This window comes from Monodon monoceros, unplaced genomic scaffold (assembly GCF_005190385.1).
Source record: "Monodon monoceros isolate NGI ecotype Baffin Bay Population unplaced genomic scaffold, NGI_Narwhal_1 Super_Scaffold_3, whole genome shotgun sequence".
NCBI lineage: Eukaryota > Metazoa > Chordata > Mammalia > Artiodactyla > Monodontidae > Monodon > Monodon monoceros.
In genome coordinates, this window is record NW_021703780.1 from 40,500,596 (window position 1) to 40,519,366 (window position 18,771).

Sequence of the window (18,771 nt, forward strand, 5' to 3'; positions counted from 1 at the left end):
GGGCCCGGGAGTCTGGCAAGGGGGTGGGGTACAAGGGGGTGCGGAAAAGCCAGGGAAGGGACTCGGTCCGGGAACTTGATCAGGGGCCGGAGACCTACGGGAACAGCGGCCCGGGACCCGCGCTGCCCCCACCCCTCCTGAGCAGGTCAGAGCCAGAGCACCCTGTGACCCTGCCCGTTCCCGTACTCGTGACCCCCTCATCCCCAAAATGCAAGGCCCCCCATATTCCACCCCTGTATCCCTCCTTCCCCCCCGCCCAGCCTCCCTGCAGGACTCCTATCCGGTTACCTAGAACCCACCCGCTTACCTCCCCTCCGTATCCCCTGCGCCCACCTGATTCTCCACCTGACCCCTCCTGTCTCTCCCCAGGCGCCCCCATGGCCCGACCCCGCTGATTCCTTCACTCGGCCATGCTCCCGCGGCCCCTGCGGCTGTTTTGGGACACGAGCCCCCCCGGGGGAGTCGTGCTGAGCAGCTTCCGGAGTCGAGACCCCGAAGAGGGTGGGGGCCCAGGTGGCCGGGGCGTGGGCGGGGGGCAGGAGGAGGAGGAGGAGGAGGAGGAGGAAGACGACGAGGTGAGACGCGGGAGGTGGGAGGTAGGGGGCGTGTATATTTCTGAGACTCTCCACCTTTTGGTGTCTGTGTCCCTTCATCTCTTCCTGCCTCAGCTACTTCCGCGCCTCTCGCTGGTGTCTGCCTGTCTCCCCGCTGCGGGGAGTCCCGGCGTTTCTGTGGTTCTGTGCCGCAGTGTGACTCAGGACCTGCCCGCAGGAACCTGCCCTGTTCCTGCCAGGAGCGTCTGGCTGGCTGTCCTGCGGGTCTCTGGCCCTCTCCGCCTGTGCCCGAGTTTGCCCGTCTCTCTGGGCTTGGTGTCTAGGTCCCTGTCTCCCTCCCTGTTTTTGTTTGGCGGGGAGGGGTTTGTTTCCACAGTAACCCGCTCCTCAGATTCCGGGATTGGGGAGGGAACCCTTTGACTTCGTGACCCCTCCCCCCTCTCCTGCCGGGCTCCGGGTGGAGGCGCGAAGCCAAGGTTCTTGGACCTTGGAGGGACCATCCCGGGCTGAGTGGCGGGTGGTCACCTGCTTTTCTCCGGGACTAATGGCGGTGGCCAGGAGTATGACTGGGGTCTCGGGAGGCGCCAAAAATTGGATTTGAGGCCCCGAGGCTTTGGACTCCTAGGTCCAGAGTCTGGGTGAGGGCTGGGTGACTAGCAGGGCTGGTTTTTCGGGATCGGTTGGGGGAGGGGCTGGGTCACATGACACTCTGAGTCTTTCCCCCACATCATCCCCACTTCCCCTTCTTCCTGTACTGGGATCAGAGCCGCCACCTCGAGGGGGGTCTCCAGGGCTGAGGGACCCGGGGAAAGGGGGCTAAGGGGAAGGACTAACTCTTTGGGCTTGGTCAGTTCCTGCGGGGGAGGGCGGAGCATGCGGCTGTGCCTGTGACTGAGGTTTCAGCTTCTCAAGGTCTCTGCCTCAGGCTTTCTGCCTCTCTCGCTTCCCGTCTCCTACTCTTTGCACCTTGATTCTCCGCTGTTCTGGGGTTCAGCTCTGGGGGGAAGGGGCTACAGCGGTCTCCAGGACCAGGGTTCCTGCATTCCATCCAGCTCCCCACGGCAAACCCCTAGACTCCACCGGGCCCTGAGGCGGCTTGCGGGGGGCTGTCTGGGCCCCAGTGGGGGAGACCTGGGGTCACCAGTCCCCCCCACCCCTCGTACTCGCTGGTACTGTCCCCCGCCGCAACAGGTGAGGGGTACAGAGGGAGGAGTAGGGCCTGGGGCTGAGGGTTGGGCAGTGGGGTATGGTGGGGAACTGTCTGACCTCCCCTTCCTTGCTCCTCCAGGCCCCTGTGTCTGTCTGGGACGAGGAGGAGGATGGTGCCACCTTTACTGTCACAAGTCGCCAGTATCGGCCTGTTGATCCCTTGGTGAGATCATAACTTTGACTTCACACCTCTGACCCTCCACCTCCCAGTTCCCCTTCCTCCGGCCAACTTTCTGGCCAGAGTGCCAGGTTGGAAGTTTGCAGACTGGACTCTGCTGTGTGACTTAGGTCAAGTCTTTTGCCCTCTCTGAATCTTAATACAGTGAGCCTGGATCATCTCCTAGGTCTGGGATTTCCCCCAGATATCTAGGGGCAGAGTTGAAAAAAGGGTCAATGACTGGCCCTCTGTCTCCCCCAGGCCCCGAGACCTCCCCCGCGTTCCTCCCGGAGGCTCCGAGCTGGCACTCTGGAGGCCCTGGTCAGACATCTGCTGGACGCCCGGACATCAGGGACTGACGTGACCTTCACGGCAGCCTTCCTGGCTACTCACCGGGCCTTCACCTCCACGCCTGCCCTGCTAGGGCTTATGGCTGACAGGTCAGGGTCATAAGGGACCAAGGGTCATTGACATGTCTGGACTTTCTAAAGCTGGAATATCCCGCCCAAATAGTCAAAGCCACTAGCATTTTGGAAAAAATGGACAGATAGAATCTCTTCCACTCCCCAGGCTGGAAGCCCTTGAATCTCATCCTACTGATGAGCTAGAGAGGACAAAAGGGTGAGTGACCCCTGATTCTTAACCTTGCACAGTTCCCTCCGCCCAGGCTGCAGCCTGACATCTGACCCCTGGCGGATTCCACTTCTCCCAGGGTAGCCATCTCTGTACTGTCAACCTGGCTGGCCTCTCACCCTGAGGATTTTGGCTCTGAGGTCAAGGGTCAGATTGACCGGCTTGAGAGCTTCTTGCTTCGGACAGGGTATGCAGCAGGGGAGGGTGTTGGGGGGGGGCGGCGCTGACCTCATCCGCAACCTCCGGTCCCGGGTGGACCCCCAGACCCCCGAACTTCCTAAGCCCCTGGCCCTCCCCGGCGATCCCCCTGCTGACCCCACGGATGTCCTGGTGTTCCTCGCTGACCACTTGGCCGAACAGCTGACCCTGCTAGATGCGGTGAGACCTTGACCTCTGACCCCCCTGCCCCCTGCCCCCTACTAACCTGTCCCTGACTCCAGATCCTTACCGTGCTTCCAATCCTTCCTGATCCAGCTCCCAGTCTCCTTCGCCCACCCAGTTTTGACCTTGCCCCCTTTCCTCTTGATTGTTGCCCTTCAAACCCTGTGTCCCTCTGGTTCCTTGGCCACCTGAGATCCTCACACCCCCGATATTGGAAGGCTGACCTCACTTGACTACAAACTTTAACCTCTAACCTCCGCCCCACAGGAGCTATTTCTCAATCTGGTCCCCTCTCAGTGCCTGGGGGGCCTGTGGGGTCACAGAGACCGGCCAGGACATTCCCATCTCTGCCCGTCTGTCCGGGCTACTGTCATACAGTTCAACAAGGTGGCAGGGGCAGTGGTCAGCTCTGTCCTGGGGGCTACCTCAACCGGAGAGGGGCCTGGGGAGGTGACCATACGGCCACTCCGTCCCCCCCAGAGGGCCCGACTGCTGGAGAAGTGGATCCGTGTGGCAGAGGTAAGAGAGAGGCTCGGCCCTACTGGGGACTGTGGTGTGGAAAGAGGCCCACAGCTGCGGCCCCCTCTTGTGAACCCCACAGGAGTGCCGTCTGCTCCGAAACTTCTCTTCAGTGTATGCTGTGGTGTCGGCCCTGCAATCCAGCCCCATCCACAGGCTTCGGGCAGCCTGGGGGGAAGCAGCCAGGTGGGGAGGATGGGGCACTGGAGTCGGGTAAGGGCTGGGAGGGGGGCAACTGAGCCAGGCCCCTCCTCAAGACCACTGTCCCCTGCTCCCCAGGGACAGCCTCAGAGTCTTTTCCAGCCTCTGCCAGATTTTCTCCGAGGAGGATAATTATTCCCAGAGCCGGGAGCTCCTCCTGCAGGTGAGGCCTGTTCCCAGCATTCCCAGACATCCCCCCCCACCCCCACCCACACCCCATGTCCCCTTGTTCTGTCACCACCAGGAGGTGAAGCTGCAGCCTTCTCTGGAGCCAAATTCCAAGAAGTCCCCGAGGTCTGGCTCCCGGGGTGGGGTGAGTGACTAGTTGGGGGTGGAAGCAGTCTGAGGGATGGAAGAGGAGGCAAGCAGCGTGAGGAGAATTCAACTTGTTCTCTGAGGCAATGGGATAGGAAAGTGCGGAGAGATGGAGGGCCCTTGGATCAATGGCAGGGGTGACTGACTCTTACCTCTGATCTCAGGGTGTGGTCCCATACCTTGGCACCTTCTTGAAGGACCTTGTGATGCTGGACGCAGCCTCCAAGGATGAGCTGGAGGTCAGTGGTGTGTGTGTGTGTGTGTGTGTGTGCGTGTGTGTGTGTGTGTGTGTGTATGCATTGCGATAATGGAATGAGTAGGCCTCAGGGTCAGACAGACCTCCTTCCAGAAGGGGCTGCAAGGCAGAAGCACTGCCAGGACTCTGTTACTTCGGCAAGTTTGTTTAACCTCCTTGTGCCTTAGTGATTTGTAAATGGGAAACTAGTGACGTATCTACATCAACCTTTTATTATGAGAGTTAAATGAATTAATGTTTGGCGAGTGCTCAGAGCATGCCTGAGATGTAAGCGTATATAGATAGTTTGCTAAATAAACCAATACTGGGATCTTGGGCAAGTTCCTTATCTTTTCTGAGCTCTAATTTTCTCAACTGTAAAGTGGACACAATTTTGACCCATGATGTTCTATTTAAAGGGTAAGGTAGGGGGCTTAGGGCATGATGGATGAGAGGGGGAGGAGGGGGAGGGCCAGAGGAGTCAGAGAGGCTGAGTGAAGTGAGTGTTTGGGAGAGGGGATGTTCTCTCTGTGGCAGGGTTGGGACCCTCACCCCATCCCCTTTATCCTTGCAGAACGGATACATCAATTTTGACAAGCGGAGGAAGGTGAGGGGAGCATTTGGGCTGGATGCTAGCTGTCCCTAGCTACATCCCAGGAAGGGGAGAGGAGTGCAGAGTCAGGGGTTCCTGAATTTTGGCACCTGCAGTCTGTGGGCTCCTTCCTAGGAGTTTGCTGTCCTTTCTGAGCTGAGGCAGCTCCAGAACAAATGTCGTGGCTATGACCTCCGACCTGACCCCGATATCCAGCGGTGGCTACAGGGGCTCCGGCCACTGACAGAGGCCCAGAGGTGACTGGCTGGGTGCGGTTGGGACTTCAGGGCTCAGGCTGGGCGTGGGGGTATGTCATGCACTGACCTCTGCCCATTGCCCCCATCCCCAGCCATCAAGTGTCCTGTGAGGTGGAGCCATCCAGTAGCAGTGACCCTGCTGCCCCGCGGGTGCTTCGGCCAACGCTTGTCGTCTCGCAGTGGACAGAGTGAGGGAGTCAGTGGTTGGAGGGTGGTCTCTTGGGGACTTGTCCTTCTCCCTCTGACCTTCCCAATGTCCTGCCACTCCAGGGTGCTGGGTTCTGTTGGAGGTCCCACACCCCTTGTCTCCTGGGACTGGCCGAATGTGGGGGCAGAGGAGGTGCCTGCAACCCCCGCTCCACTGCTGACACGGCTGGCCCAGGTGAGCTCCGCTCCTGACCTCTGACCTCAACACTGACCCTGACTTCGTGAATCCTTCTTCCTTGACCTCCCTGCCTTCGTGCCAGTTCCCTGTGTCGTTTGTCCCCAGCACATGAAGTGGCCGTCCGTCTCATCTCTGGACACCGCCCTGGAAAGCACTCCAGCCCTGCAGAGTCCCGCTGACCCCAGCCACCTCTCTCCCCCAGCTTCCTCCCCGAGGCCTTCTCGAGGTCACCGCCGCTCAGCCTCCTGTGGCTCCCCGCTAAGTGGGGGTGCAGAAGGGGCCTCCAGGGGGGCTGGATATGGGGGAGGGGGGCCTGGGCCAGGGGCCTCCGATTGCCGCATCATCCGAGTCCAGATGGAGCTGGGGGAAGACGGCAGTGTCTACAAGAGCATCTTGGTGAGGGAGTTGTGGGCTGGGAGGTGGGGTGAAGGATGGTGCCCCGAGGGACTAGAGATGGATGATGTCTTAGACGTCAACAGCCAAATGGGAGGACGCTTTTACTTTTTTTTCTTTTTTTTTGCGGTACGCGGGCCTCTCACTGCTGTGGCCTCTCCCGTTGCGGAGCACAGGCTCTGGACGCGCAGGCTCAGCGGCCGTGGCTCACGGGCCCAGCCGCTCCGCGGCATGTGGGATCCTCCCGGCCCGGGGCACGAACCCGTGTCCCCTGCATCGGCAGGTGGACTCTCAACCACTGCGCCACCAGGGAAGCCCTGTTTTTACTTTTAATTGACCTTTGGTTTTAGCAACCATGTTTTCTTTTGAAGGTTACTTTGCGTTAGCTGGTGCACCTTGCACTTTGGGTGGCTGTATTAGATTTTCAGAACCAATAGCAGTTTCCCCACAGGAAGCAGCCCAGCAACTATGTGGGCTGGCGGATGGAGTACAGGGAGCCACCATGTTGGGTTTCCCTCTTCGCTTGAAAGTTTGGGTGCGGGTAACCTTTTCTGGTTGGGATTACTGGCTAGGGTTGGAAAAATGGAAAGCACAGGTCATCATGGCTAACTGATTGCTCCTTTGGTCTGCTGTCCTGCCAGGTGACAAGCCAGGACAAGGCTCCAAGTGTCATCAGTCGTGTCCTTAAGAAAAACAATCGTGATTCTGCGGTGGCTTCAGAGTATGAGCTAGTGCAGCTGCTCCCAGGGGAGCGAGGTCAGAGGCTGGGAGGGCAGACAGACTCTGGAGGAGAGTGCGTCCACATCCGGGGGGGTGTGCGGGGAATGACTGTGTTTGTGTTTGACACCCTTTCTGAACCTACAGAGCTCACCATCCCCCCCTCGGCTAACGTCTTCTACGCTATGGATGGAGCTTCACTCGATTTCCTCCTGCGGCAGCGGCGACAGCCCTCCACTGCTACACTGGGCCGCGCCAGTGGCCCTTCTGCCTCGGGAACTCCCCCAAGTGAGGGAGGAGGGGGTTCTTTTCCCAGGATCAAGGCCAAAGGGAGGAAGATTGCCCGAGCACTGTTCTGAGGACGAAGCCCTGTTGGCTCCTAGAACTCACGGTGGCCGTGCCAGATGTGGGGAGCCATCCTGAATGGTGGCAGTTGCCACACTGGGAAAAAATCCAGAAGGATGGCCAACCACCCTGGGGCAGTGAAGCGCCACTGGTTTACCAGCCAGCCGAGATCCAGCCCTATGGGAACTGCTAATCTTGGTACCCAAGACGGATACCTGTGTATAGCTTCCCACTTTCCATGAATGCAGCACACAGCTAGTGCTGGGAAAAGGATCCGTTTCTGATTCCTGGCCACATCCTAACATGCTAAGGGCCAAGGAAAGGCCTGGAAGTAGGGGGAAAGGAAAAGCCTAGAGGCTCTGAGCCCCAGGGGAAGGGAATGGTAAGGAAAAGGTTCTAGTAGGAGTTCCTCTTCCTAGTCTGGGGGTTCCTGTCACTGTGACAACACTAATAAACCAAAACACTACCTGAACTCTACTCCCATCCTTGCAGTGTGTACGAACTAGCTGCTTGGAGTGGGGGTGGGGAGTTGGCTGAAGGTAGACACTGTGGAAAAAGAGGGGCCCAATGTTCTCTATCCATGAAGAGCTGGAAGCAAGGACTTGGTGGAAACGGTTTCCTCAGAATGGTTTGTTCCTCCCCAGCAACCTCGCCATCCCTGGTCCCTTTATTTGCTCTTACGTTTTTCTCCTCAGTTGCTACAAACCCATGTCAAGTACTAGCCATCCCAATTAAAGTGATCAGCATGAAGAACACCCCTGACTCTGAATTTGTAAGAAACAATTTTAGGACAAAGAAATGGAAGAACAACTTTGTGGACAATGTACAAACTGGGAGACCTTACAATATTACAATGCATTATGTGCTGGGGCTTGAAATCAGTTTAAGCTACACTCAAATTCTAGGAAGAAAGAGACTAAAAAGAACTAATATGCCAGGGCTATTTTGAGGATGACAAGAAATCATAGCAAAGGAGGGTCACCATGTTTCATTCTGGGGTTAGAGAATTGTGAGTTCTTCAATAAACTCACTTTCCCTGAAATTATTGTGTTGTAAATGCCCTTTTCATGTTTCCAACCAAGATATGGAAGAGTTAAGGGTTCCACATACAGGCAAGAATTAGGTTTGAGACATTTCGGATTTTAGTCTCAAGAAAGAAGGGTTACTCTGCCACACAGAGATTCCAGTGCAAGGATCTGGACCTGAGAGAGTAATGCAGGTGATAAACATATAAGGTGGAAGGGACCAGGAGAATGGATGGAGACAATTATGACAGAAGCGACTGGTCAGAAAACGGCCAGGTATTTTCACACTTTATTAGCTACAGTATAGACCCTAGAGCTGCCTCATTTCCTCCCCTCCCCCGCCCCCAGGACAGGGTCAGACCTTCCCAGGAGCCCCTGCTTTTGCTGCCTGGGCCCGCTGGAACTCCTGCTGCAGCTGAGCAAGGGTCTCTCTCTGTTGCTCTGACTGCCGCTCTAGGTCCCGGAGCTGGGATTCGTATCGCTTACTACGGAAAGGCAAAAAAGCAAGTAAGGAGAAGTTAGTGAGACTTACTGTTGAGGGTGCTGAAGGCAAGAAGAAGATTGGTGGAAAACTTGAGATCTAAGGGGAGGATGGAGGAGAGGAGTTACAAGGGAAGGGTTGGAGGAACTGGACAATTGGGGGATACTCTGGAGAGCGACTCTACGATGGTTCCTCAACACCTTTTTCCCAACGCGTCAGGTACATCACAGGGGGCTGGAATAAAGACTCACATCTCAGCCGTGATGTAGTCCAGCCTCTTCCCCACTGTGGCCCGAGCTTCCCCCAGCTCCTGTTTGACCAGCACGGGACCCAGAAGTTTAAAGACCACATTGGATCCATCCAGCAGGGCCAGTTCCTGATGGAGGGGTGGGACATACATGATCAGAATTACTGCCAGGACAGATCCCTCCTCACCCCACAAATCCCAGTCTCTCACCTCCTTCACGATATTATTTTCTGTTAGTTGTGCCTCTAGTTTCTGCCTCCCTGACATGGATTTACTCAAGTCTGGTGGGTGGAAGGAAAGACTTTATTAGAGACATCACATGCGCCACCCGACCCCCAAAATCCTGATGAGAAAAAGATGCAGTTGAGGAAGTAGGCCAAGGACGGGGCGGCGAGTCAGTGGATGGGAAGAGTATAGAGGTGGGGATGGACCCGCACGCTGGGGCCGGGAGTAGGGGGGTGGGGTGGGGGCAGTGCAGAACACATGGTCTGGGTATGGCTTTGGGTTTTGAGGGAATTGGGGCGAGGCCACACCGACCCTGCTCCCTTACCCTTCTGTAGCTGTTGATATTTCTCCACTTCTCCCTGTAGCTTCTTCTGGATTAGCTCAGCCATGGCGGGGACGAAAGCCTGCGGGGAGCGGGAGGGGGGCGCTGGGTCTCACACTCTGGAAGGTACCCGAGCTCCCTTTTCTGGCCTGCGGAAATGACAGCCCTCCTGACAGGCAGCCTCTTTGGAACACCGCAGTCTCTCCGGATCCGGAATATCTGCTTCACCCCTGCCCCAGGGGGTGGCGGGCGAAACAGGACCCCAAACCCCTCAACCGAATCCCTGACCCACTCACGTTCTCCCGTCAGTATTGGTAAACCCGGAAGTAAACAACGAATGCCGGGAAAAGACGGCGCCGGAAGGTTTCGTCTGGTGCATGCCGGGAAATGTAGTTCTAACATGTTTAATGAGCGGCTTTCCGCTGAAAAGACTGGATTTGGAAGGTTTTAGGCAAGATGGGGAAACCAAGCCGGAAAAAGAAACTGCACGGTTGCTTGGTTCCTGGCCCCGGACAGCCTCTCTTTCATTACTCGGGCATAAGCTACTGCACGGGAGTGTGGGGCCACGGCCCGCGGAGGCCCTCAGTGGCGAGCGCGCCCTCAGTCAAGATGGCGCCTAGAAGACTTCAGACCTGGGGCGGCGCTGATTGGATGAGGGTCGGAGAACTTCCGGGAGTTCTCCATCCGATTGTGGGACAGCTGAGAAGAGTTTGCACGTGTATCGTGGTTCGAGTGGACTAGATGGAGACGGTCCCCAAGCTGGGCAATAATGTCCCGCCCAAGAAAGACAAACTTCAGGGCAAGAAGAAGGTAGAGACCTCTTTGGGGTTGAAGGGAAGTTTTTAGCTGCGGGGTTGGAGGGGCGGGGCGAGGGGCAGCGCACTATCGGGGATCCTGATCTGCTGGCAGAAACCGCGGCGATACTGGGAGGAAGAGACCACTCAGACTGCTGCCGGAGCCTCTCCAGGTCCACCTCGTAAACGGAAGAGGAATCGAGAGCTCCGCCCCCAGAAGCCAAAGAACACTCACAGCACAAAGAAGTCTCGGATCTCCAAGAAGCCCCAGGTCCCGAAGAAACCCCGGGAACGGAGGAGTCCAGGGCCTCAGCGGAGCTTGTCTGGGGTGAGCCTGGGCCCTGACAGGGTGGCAAGGGAAGTCGCCTTGTGCTTGAGGGTACGAGGGTTGGGGTCAACCTGAGCCTGTTTCCTAATTGCCTCCTCCCTGCCCCAGGCCCAGGACCCATTTACAGGCCCCGCCCCCGTCCCTGTGGAGGTGGTTCAGAAGTTCTGTCGCATTGACAAATCCAAAAAGGTGAGGACCAGTCGGAGAGTGGGGAGGGGTTGCAGGCAGGGAGTGTCTGGGTGAGTTGGATGGAGGCGGGGCCAGGTGGCTCTCTTGTGACCCCCATATCCCTTGGTTCTTCTCCCACTCCTCCACCAACGATGTTGTAGCTGCCACGTTCTGAGACCAAAATCCGGAGCCGACTTGAGGCGGCTGAAGCTCAAGAAGAGGAAATAAGTGTCAAAGCTGCTCGTTCTGAGCTGCTGCTTGCTGAGGAACCTGGGTGAGTGGACCCTAATGTGGGCCTCCCCAGCCCCTGCTTTATGGGGCTCTCATTTCTCATTTTTATGTTGGTACACCCACTTCATATTAGGAAGCTTTAATTCATCCCTGATGCTCATATGCAGGTTTCTGGAAGGAGAGGATGGGGAGGACACAGCAAAGATATGCCAGGCTGACATCGTGGAGGCTGTGGACATTGCAAGTGCAGCCAAAGTGAGCCTGAGGATGGAAAAAGGGCCAATGGGTTGATGGATGCAGAGTAAGATGGGAGTGGGGACTAGAAGAGAAAATTACCAAAGGGAGCCAATGATTTTTTTTTCTTTTCTTTTTTTTCTAGCATTTTGACTTGAACTTGAGGCAGTTTGGACCCTACAGGCTTAATTACTCTCGAACTGGGAGGTAAGGAATTCCAGTTACTTCAGTCTTGCTCATCTCAGCCATACCAGTGTGTGTCTGGGTTGTTGATGTGGGGAGGGTCTTGTGATTTGCTTGCATGTGAGGGTGCGCGTGTATGGCAGCATCTCTGCTCTCACCTGGAGAGAAGGAGCTGGTGTGGGGCAGACGTCTGAGCCCAGGTGCCCCCCTGAACTGACACCCTGCCTGTCCTCCAACTCCAACAGACACTTGGCTTTCGGAGGGCGCCGGGGTCATGTGGCCGCCCTTGATTGGGTGACAAAGAAGCTCATGTGCGAGATCAACGTCATGGAGGCAGTGCGGGACATCCGGTCAGTGGCCTCGGTTAGCAGCGGTGGGGCTGAGACAGCCCATCCCTGATCGAATGACAGCCAGTGACTCCCTTTCATGTTGTACTGTTACTCCGCTCCTCCCAGGTTTCTGCATTCGGAGGCACTGCTTGCTGTCGCCCAGAACCGCTGGCTTCACATTTACGACAACCAGGGCATCGAGCTCCATTGCATCCGCCGCTGTGACCGCATCACGCAGCTTGAGTTCCTGCCTTTCCACTTTCTCCTGGCCACAGCTGTGAGTGGCTGCGGAGCACAGGGACCGGGTGGCAGGCCCTGAGAAGACTGACCATCCTCCCCTGGGGCCCCAGTAGAGGAAGGACAGAGGGCAATCAGGACTCATTTTCTCTCTCTCTCTCTTAGTCAGAGACAGGGTTTCTGACCTACCTGGACGTGTCAGTGGGAAAGATTGTGGCAGCTCTGAATGCTCGGGCTGGACGGCTCAACATCATGACTCAGAACCCTTACAATGCCGTCATCCATCTGGGACACAGCAATGGTCGGTCCCTGGGTGAACTTTGACCCTGACCATCCTGTCCTACTTTTCCTGTCTTTTCTTTTCTTTTTTTCAGCTTGAGGGATCTTAGTTCTCCGACCAGGGATCGAACCTGGGCCCTTGGCATTGAAAACTCTGAGTATTAACCACTGGACTGCCAGGGAATGCTCCTGCTTTTCTTCTATATTTGCTTTTAACGGGTCCCTTCAGGTTGCTCCTCTGCTTCCCTCTCTTGTTACTTCTTGGCCTTGAGTCCCCATCTTTCCCAGGTTTAATCACCTCAGCACCCTTTTAGTAACTAAAGTTCTCCTCTGATGCCTAGGGACTGTGTCTTTATGGAGCCCAGCCATGAAGGAGCCACTGGCAAAGATTCTCTGTCACCGTGGTGGGGTCCGGGCTGTGGCAGTAGATTCTACAGGCACGTAAGTCACTTGTTTGGGCCTGAGGTGCTGGGGGGTGAGGGGCAGTGTGTGTGTCACAGCTCGGCAGAAAGGAGAGGAGGGGCACAGACGCTGCAGCCAAGCTGCTTGGGTTTAAATCCTGGTGTTATTCCTGACCAGCCATGTCAGCGAGCATGTTAGGTGACCTCGGTGTACCACTCATCGTCCTCATCCTGAGACTGGGGATATGAGTGTCTCGCTCAAGGGCCAGAAGACTTTTTCTGTAAAGAGCCTGATAGTAAGTATTTTAGGCTTGTTGGCAGTGGGGCATATCTGAGTGATTTATGTAGGTCCTTAAATAACAAGAGGAACCACAGGATTGCAAATTTTTAAGCAATGAACTTAGAAAAATAATTGAACACAATATTTTTGTAATACAGGTCTACTCATGAGAAGAACTGGATTCCTGTTTTTGAGAATAACATTTGGTTTAATTGAGGTTGAAAGTTAGTGTCCCAAGTCATCCAACCCAATTGCAAATGTTTATCTACAGATGCCGATCTGTGGAGAGATTTTGGTACTTGAAATGCTCTCAAGTGAGATGCTTTATGTGGTGTCAGTCTTGACCACAATACCGTGCTGTCTTAGCACAAAAAGCAGCCACAGAATAAGTAACTGAATGAGTGTGACTGTGTCCCAATAAATCTTTATTTGTAGATGCTGACATTGGAGTTTTCAAATAATTTTCATGTTTCAAAATATATTTCTTTTGATTTTTTTTCCCAACCACTTAAAAATGTAAAAACCATTATTTACAGCTTGTGGGCTATACAGAAATAGGTGGTGCGCTGGCTTTGTTGGCTCATGGGCCATAGTTTGCCAAGCCTGGGGCTTAGCTTAGAAAACTGTTGTAGGCGTGAACGCGAGTTAAGGCCTATAGAGTTGATCATGGTGCCTGGTGGGTAGGGAGCGCTGTATTTCATCATCTTTGTCAAAGACGATTGTCCTCTTTAGGTCTGGCTGGTGATGTGAAGGGTTGGGGGTGGCTGGTCTGCTTTGAATTTCCGCCTCACGACCGCTGTGAAGTCCTGACTGCTTTTCCCCTCCAGGGTCCCTCCAAGGTCTGTTTCTCGCCATTCTCAGTGTCACAGTTTCTAGCCTCCAGTTCTTCCTCCTTCTTGTGTGTCCTGGGTGTTGATGTCAGAATACTCTTTCCCACATGGCTTTCCTCCTTTTACACCATTGTTCAGGAATCTTCTACATTAAGTATTAACTCCATAACCTTACTTTTAAGTTGTTTGACAGAAAATCAGGAAGAAGAAAAGCCCAGTGGCTACCAACTTATGAAAGCCTGCCAGATGCTCACGCTTCCTGGGCCCCCCATAGTTGTGTCTCTGTGGACAAGTGGTTTGCTTCTGCCCTGTTTACTCCATGTCTGTGCCAGTCTGGTGCTAGGACTGTCAGGGGGCCTGTCCTGAGGTTTTCTGCCTTCTGTGGGCCATTGGACCTGAGCTGGACTTGGCCTTCCCCAGGCTGCCTGGGTCAGCTACTCCTGTGCTCAGGGCTCCATCAGTTCCTTCATGGAGGTTTGGTCAACAGCCTGACACCAGACGGCTCTGGTCCTTGGTCTTAGGCCCACCCCGGCTTAGCTCTGGTCCTCCTCAGGGGTGCCTCAGACCAGCCACAGGGGCTCCAGAGATGAGGCTGACTGTCGTCCTCAGCTGGCTTTCTGGCAGCTTGCATTAGGATTGGATTGGACTTGCAAAGCTGAAGTGTTTCTTGCAAGTTCAGTAGCGTGGTAGTGTGGCCTTGGATACCCATCTGGCCACTGGGTGGGCATTTGCACAGGGGATCCCAGAGCTGGGTGTGTTTGGGGCAGGAGCCAGCGTGTGCTCCTCAGTTGTTGGCTCAGTGAAGGGTGTGACCCTGTGTCCCAGGAGCCCTCCATAAGTCCTGGTTTGTGCTGATGGCCTCTCCCTCGGGTGGAGCTGGGCCCTGATTGTCTTGTCAGGACAAGTAGCCAGCTGGGCCTCTCTTCGGCCTCATCACAGGCCAAGTCTCTGCTCAAGTAGGAACTCCTTAGTGTCTTCCTCGTGGGTTCACAGCCAAGGGCTAAGAGGAGGGTCTTTGGCTTCTGGCAAACATACATCCCCTGGCGTGGCTGGTCCCCCTTCAGCCTCCCTGAGGAGCAACTTGAACATCAATAGAAACTCCAACCTCTGCAAGTAAATGACTTGCATGGTACATGCTTCCTTGAGAGGATTTGGTCACCAACCTTGCCCACCCTCCTTCCAGGGAAGGGGGCGGGGCAGAGCCCTCTAGTGCATCACTTCCTTGCTTCCTAAGGAGGTTTTTTCAGGTCCATGCAGTCTCCATCTTGTGGCCTGTCATTGCCGGAGAGCAGCTTTGGGAACTATCTCGCGTCCGACCTTCAGGAGCCCCTGCAATTTGTCCCCTCCTGGCCTTCCTGGCCATATTTCCCACCAGCCTGGAAAACAAACCCCTGCTTCCATCTCCCTGTCTCCATGCTCTGATGTTAATTCATTTGTACTTGCTTATACAGGCATCTCTGTTTTTTGTGCTTTCTTGAGAATTCCCTAGAATGGCTCAAATCCCACGAAGCCCTCCCTGACCACTGCTGTGAGCCCTTCCCGCTGCTTACCGATGGGCTGCCTGTCTATGTGGTGGGACCTCACACCTGGGTGTAGATTGTCGTGTGTGTCCTCCTTTTCATTCACATGTCGTGAGTGGGTAAGAGCACAGACACTAAAGACACAGGTCTGACTTGAATTCTAGCTCTACCACTCCCCCTGATTTCCTTTCTCTGAGCTAGCTTCAGTTTCTTCTCTGTAAAAGGGAAATGGAAATAGTACAGCCACCTCACTGAGCAGAGGTGCGTGGAGTGTGTGGTGTGATGGTAGTGATTACTGTCATTATTGGTCTTCTTCTCCTCAACCAGACCTGGTGCCTGGACTTGGCCACAGGCCTGCCCAGTAAGCTCATACTATGGATTAATCAGCCCCCCTTGCCCCCAGGCACATGGCCACCTCTGGCCTGGACCACCAGCTGAAGATCTTTGACTTGCGAGGGACGTTCCAGCCTCTGAGCGCTCGGACCCTGCCCCAGGGAGCGGGGCACCTGGCCTTCTCCCAGCGGGGACTGCTGGCTGCAGGAATGGGCGATGTGGTCAACATATGGGCAGGACAGGGCAAGGCCAGCCCCCCGTCCCTGGAGCAGCCCTACCTCACCCACCGGCTCTCAGGCCACGTGCATGGCCTTCAGTTCTGCCCCTTTGAAGATGTGCTGGGAGTGGGGCACAGCGGGGGCATCACCAGCATGCTGGTCCCTGGTGAGTGGGCAGGGCTGGGGCTCTTAAGTGGATGACCTCAGGATGGAAGCTGGAGTGGGCCTGACCCTGAGACAGCTGGGGGCCAGGGGCTTGCTTAGGCTGGAGCAGGTTCCTGTTTACAGTTCTGTGTTCCCTCCTCCCTCCAGGGGCTGCTGAGCCCAACTTCGACGGCCTGGAGAGTAACCCATACAGGAGCCGGAAGCAGCGCCAGGAGTGGGAGGTGAAGGCCCTGCTGGAGAAGGTGAGGAAGTGTCTGCGTGTGGTTTGGGGCCGGGGGTCTTGGGAAGAGTGGGCTTCAGCGGCATCTCTGGTTTCCGGCCCTCTTTGGTGTCACCCTCCTGTGGCTCCTTACGCGTTCCTGTCCCTCTGTGACACACCCAGGTACCTGCAGAGCTCATCTGTCTGGACCCACGAGCCCTGGCAGAGGTTGATGTCATCTCTCTGGAGCAGGAAGAGAAGGAACGGCTAGAGAGGCTGGTACGGAGCAGGCCCCCGAGGGCCCGGGCCTTCCTCACCCCCACATCCTGTCCCCACCATGTCCTCAGAAGTGCAGTTCCCTGCCTTGGAAGTCTGTTTCAGGTTTCACTCCTGTCCCCTCCCTCAGGGCTACGATCCCGACACCAAGCCTCCCTTCCAGCCAAAGCCAAAGCAGAAGGGCCGCAGCTCTACAGCAAGTCTGGTGAAGAGGAAGAGGAAGGTCATGGATGAGGAACACAGGGTAAGTGAGCGCTGGGGGGTGGGCCGGGCGGCCTGTGGGCTATGCCCTCCTGCCACTTCTCACCTCGCCCCTTTCTCCCCACCCCAGGACAAAGTCCGGCAGAGCTTGGAGCAGCAGCCGCAGAAGCAAGAGAAGGCCAAGCCCATGGGGGCCCGGCCATCTGCCCTGGACAGATTTGTGCGCTGAGCCAGGCTCCAGGGGTTCCTGGGAATGACATTCTCTCCCCAAGAGCACCTGTGGGGAATGACCTGTTCCCTGGAATGAGGAGGGAGCAGTGAGGCCCCTCCCCCACAGGGGGTGGAAAGCTGACTCCTGGGTGTTGGGGGAGAGGGCTTGGTATTAAACAGGAAGGTGGGTTTTTGGATAACATGTCTGGATCATCCCGTGGACCTGTTCCCTTCCCACGTCCGGCCTGGGGCTGCTCTAAGACGCGAGAGGTCGTGGTGTCTTGCTTCTACCCTCACCCCTATCTTGTGGTCGCTGTGGCTTTAGTCTGGCTCTCTAGGGCCTTCCTCCAGGGAGAGGCTGTCCTCCCTCTCCCACATCCCTGGAGATGTCCTTTCCATCCAGCAGGCTCTGGTAGCCTTCAGGTTCCCCAGGTTTGTGATCTGAGACTCCTGGTGAGGACCACACTGTACTCGAAGAGGAAAAGAGACAAGTTTATTGAGGGGCTTGTGCCCCTCCCCTGCCGTGGCTGGAGAGAACAACCCAGCATGTGCGGCTCTTCCTGATGACCATGTTTGGGGCTGGCAGGCCAGGCAGCCCCCTAGGTGTGTCCTGTATCCCTCAGTCTTCGGTGACAGACTGAGCATCTGGTGTAGGGCAACCGATCAGTTGCAGCCAGCTAGAGCCCCTGCCTTGGGCCCGGGAGAGAGAAGGTGGTGAGAGTGCAGGCGGACTCTCAGCTCCTCACCCCTCTCCTGGGCGCTCATGCCCTCTCAGCTGTGAAGCCAGGCTATTACCCGGCATCGGAGGATGCCGAGGACTCCCTGGAGCCGGGAGCAGAAGGGTACAGTTCTTTCCCCGTCAGAGCCACCCACCAGCTTCCAGGCTTCCTGCATCTCCCAGGGGTCCAGCTTGTGGGATGTCAGCAGGAATTTCCCATAGCAGCACCGATCCAGGGGGTAGTGGGTGGCACCAGCCAGCTTGACACAGTGGGTTGGGGCGAGGCCTCCTCGTCGGGCACTTAACCCCACAAAGACATCCTCCAGTGGCAGAAGGGGTGCCCGGCTGGCTACCTTCAGTATGAGCTGCACAGCAGAAGCCGATAGCACATACCCCGTGCCTGAGGCGTAGGGGGGAAAGGGGCCCCAGGTGGGAGGCCACTGTTTCTCTGATATCTGGTGCTTGCCCCCTGGTGTCCGAGAGGGGTGCACCCGCCAATGCACACGGCCCAGGTACAAGAGAGGCACAGGCTGGCTTGCCAAGGTGGGGCCTCCTTCCCACTTTTCATCTCCAACTTTCGCCTTTCTCGGGGGCCCCATGCCCCTTTCCCATTGCTCCCAGCGGCCTCCTCGCCGGACCAGCTCTGATACCAGTTCGGGGACATTGACGAACACATCATCGTCGGTCTTGAGGATGTAGCGGGCCACGGGGCAGTGTTTGTCGGCCCAGTTCAGCCCGCTGAGGGTCTTGAGAGTGAGGTTGCGGTAGGAATCCTGGAAAGCTGCCTGCATTATGTCCCCCTGGGCCGCTGACTCCCGCGCCAGGTCGTTCCCGCGCGAGCCCCAGCTGGGCTCTCCCAGCAGAAAGACAGTCTGCACCCTGAGCCCTCGGGCCTCGCGCAGCCGGCCCCACGAGGCCCGAATGGCGTTTCTCTGGTTCAGGTTATCCGGGGCCGTGCACACCAGGATTAGCAGGAAGGGCGGGGGGCCGGGACCGCCGCACGCCTCCTCGTTGGGGATCAGGAGGCGGGGCAGGGTCAGGGGCGGCCCGGGCGAGGCCGGGCCTGGGAGCAGGGAGGCTAGCGAGAGGCTCAGCAGCTCCTCCCCTATGCCCGAGGGCCCAAAGAGCGTCCAGACAATCACGAGCAGCAGGGCGGCCAGGAAAAGGCGCCGGAAGAGGCTGAGGCGCATGGTGCGGCGCAGTCAGAGGGGACCTGGAGGGAAAGATGGAACGCGGTTAGAGGGCGGAGAGTGCAGCTCTAGGACACTTCGGTCCCTAACCGGCCACGCCAGGGCTGGGGCGGGCGGAGGGCACGGCCTGTACCAGCGCCCTAAGGTGCCGGCGCGGGAGGCGGCGCGGCGGGGCCCATGGCTGCAGCTGAGGGGAGGTTACCTTGTCGGCTCGGCCGCCGAGGCCTGCCTCCATGGCCGGCGGGTTTCCGCTT

General features: G+C 56.8%; 4 protein-coding genes across 5 annotated transcripts; 2 read left to right on the plus strand and 2 right to left on the minus strand.

Annotated features, from left to right (window-relative positions):
* The first annotated feature begins 28 nt into the window (after positions 1 to 28).
* RGL2 (ral guanine nucleotide dissociation stimulator like 2) lies at positions 29 to 7,370 on the plus strand. The gene is given in 19 exon segments (XM_029243050.1): positions 29 to 145; positions 370 to 575; positions 1,843 to 1,926; positions 2,182 to 2,360; positions 2,491 to 2,541; positions 2,633 to 2,762; positions 2,764 to 2,931; positions 3,202 to 3,453; positions 3,536 to 3,639; positions 3,733 to 3,817; positions 3,899 to 3,967; positions 4,134 to 4,208; positions 4,779 to 4,811; positions 4,932 to 5,053; positions 5,146 to 5,241; positions 5,324 to 5,435; positions 5,544 to 5,834; positions 6,473 to 6,587; positions 6,696 to 7,370. Coding segments are annotated over 18 exon segments (2,343 nt in total). The 5' UTR covers positions 29 to 145; positions 370 to 410; the 3' UTR covers positions 6,908 to 7,370.
* Positions 7,371 to 8,175: 805 nt separating this feature from the next.
* PFDN6 (prefoldin subunit 6) lies at positions 8,176 to 9,531 on the minus strand. 2 transcript variants are annotated; one of them, XM_029243149.1, is made up of 5 exons: positions 9,490 to 9,531; positions 9,197 to 9,275; positions 8,857 to 8,927; positions 8,651 to 8,775; positions 8,186 to 8,403 (listed from the first exon to the last, which is right to left on the minus strand). In XM_029243149.1, the coding sequence occupies exons 2-5, from the start codon at positions 9,258 to 9,260 to the stop codon at positions 8,274 to 8,276; spliced, it is 390 nt and encodes a 129-aa protein (XP_029098982.1). In that variant the 5' UTR covers positions 9,261 to 9,275; positions 9,490 to 9,531; the 3' UTR covers positions 8,186 to 8,273. The 2 variants fall into 2 exon arrangements, with proteins under 2 accessions (XP_029098981.1, XP_029098982.1); XM_029243148.1 differs by having other exon boundaries at positions 8,176 to 8,403; positions 9,197 to 9,500.
* Positions 9,532 to 9,602: 71 nt separating this feature from the next.
* Positions 9,603 to 16,806, plus strand: WDR46 (WD repeat domain 46). The gene is made up of 15 exons (XM_029244278.1): positions 9,603 to 10,003; positions 10,103 to 10,315; positions 10,424 to 10,504; positions 10,645 to 10,757; positions 10,882 to 10,969; positions 11,094 to 11,155; positions 11,377 to 11,481; positions 11,587 to 11,737; positions 11,863 to 11,998; positions 12,318 to 12,417; positions 15,411 to 15,724; positions 15,871 to 15,965; positions 16,106 to 16,201; positions 16,329 to 16,442; positions 16,530 to 16,806. Exons 1-15 carry the CDS (start codon positions 9,935 to 9,937, stop codon positions 16,626 to 16,628), a joined length of 1,836 nt encoding a protein of 611 aa, XP_029100111.1. The 5' UTR covers positions 9,603 to 9,934; the 3' UTR covers positions 16,629 to 16,806.
* A 277-nt stretch (positions 16,807 to 17,083) lies between these two features.
* B3GALT4 (beta-1,3-galactosyltransferase 4) lies at positions 17,084 to 18,740 on the minus strand. Its single transcript, XM_029244280.1, has 2 exons — positions 18,720 to 18,740; positions 17,084 to 18,540 (listed from the first exon to the last, which is right to left on the minus strand). Exon 2 carries the CDS (start codon positions 18,515 to 18,517, stop codon positions 17,381 to 17,383), a length of 1,137 nt encoding a protein of 378 aa, XP_029100113.1. The 5' UTR covers positions 18,518 to 18,540; positions 18,720 to 18,740; the 3' UTR covers positions 17,084 to 17,380.
* Between the last annotated feature and the right edge of the window lie 31 nt (positions 18,741 to 18,771).

Coding starts and splice junctions, on each gene's coding strand:
- PFDN6 (XM_029243148.1), bottom strand. CDS start 9,260: ATGGCTGAGCTAATCCAGAAGAAGCTACAGGGAGAAGTGGAGAAATAT. Junction 8,928..9,196: donor ATATCAACAGCTACAGAAGG/GTAAGGGAGCAG, acceptor TCCACCCACCAG/ACTTGAGTAAATCCATGTCA. Junction 8,776..8,856: donor AAAATAATATCGTGAAGGAG/GTGAGAGACTGG, acceptor CCCCTCCATCAG/GAACTGGCCCTGCTGGATGG.
- WDR46 (XM_029244278.1), top strand. CDS start 9,935: ATGGAGACGGTCCCCAAGCTGGGCAATAATGTCCCGCCCAAGAAAGAC. Junction 10,505..10,644: donor GCATTGACAAATCCAAAAAG/GTGAGGACCAGT, acceptor ACGATGTTGTAG/CTGCCACGTTCTGAGACCAA. Junction 10,970..11,093: donor ACATTGCAAGTGCAGCCAAA/GTGAGCCTGAGG, acceptor TTTTTTTTCTAG/CATTTTGACTTGAACTTGAG.
- B3GALT4 (XM_029244280.1), bottom strand. CDS start 18,517: ATGCGCCTCAGCCTCTTCCGGCGCCTTTTCCTGGCCGCCCTGCTGCTC.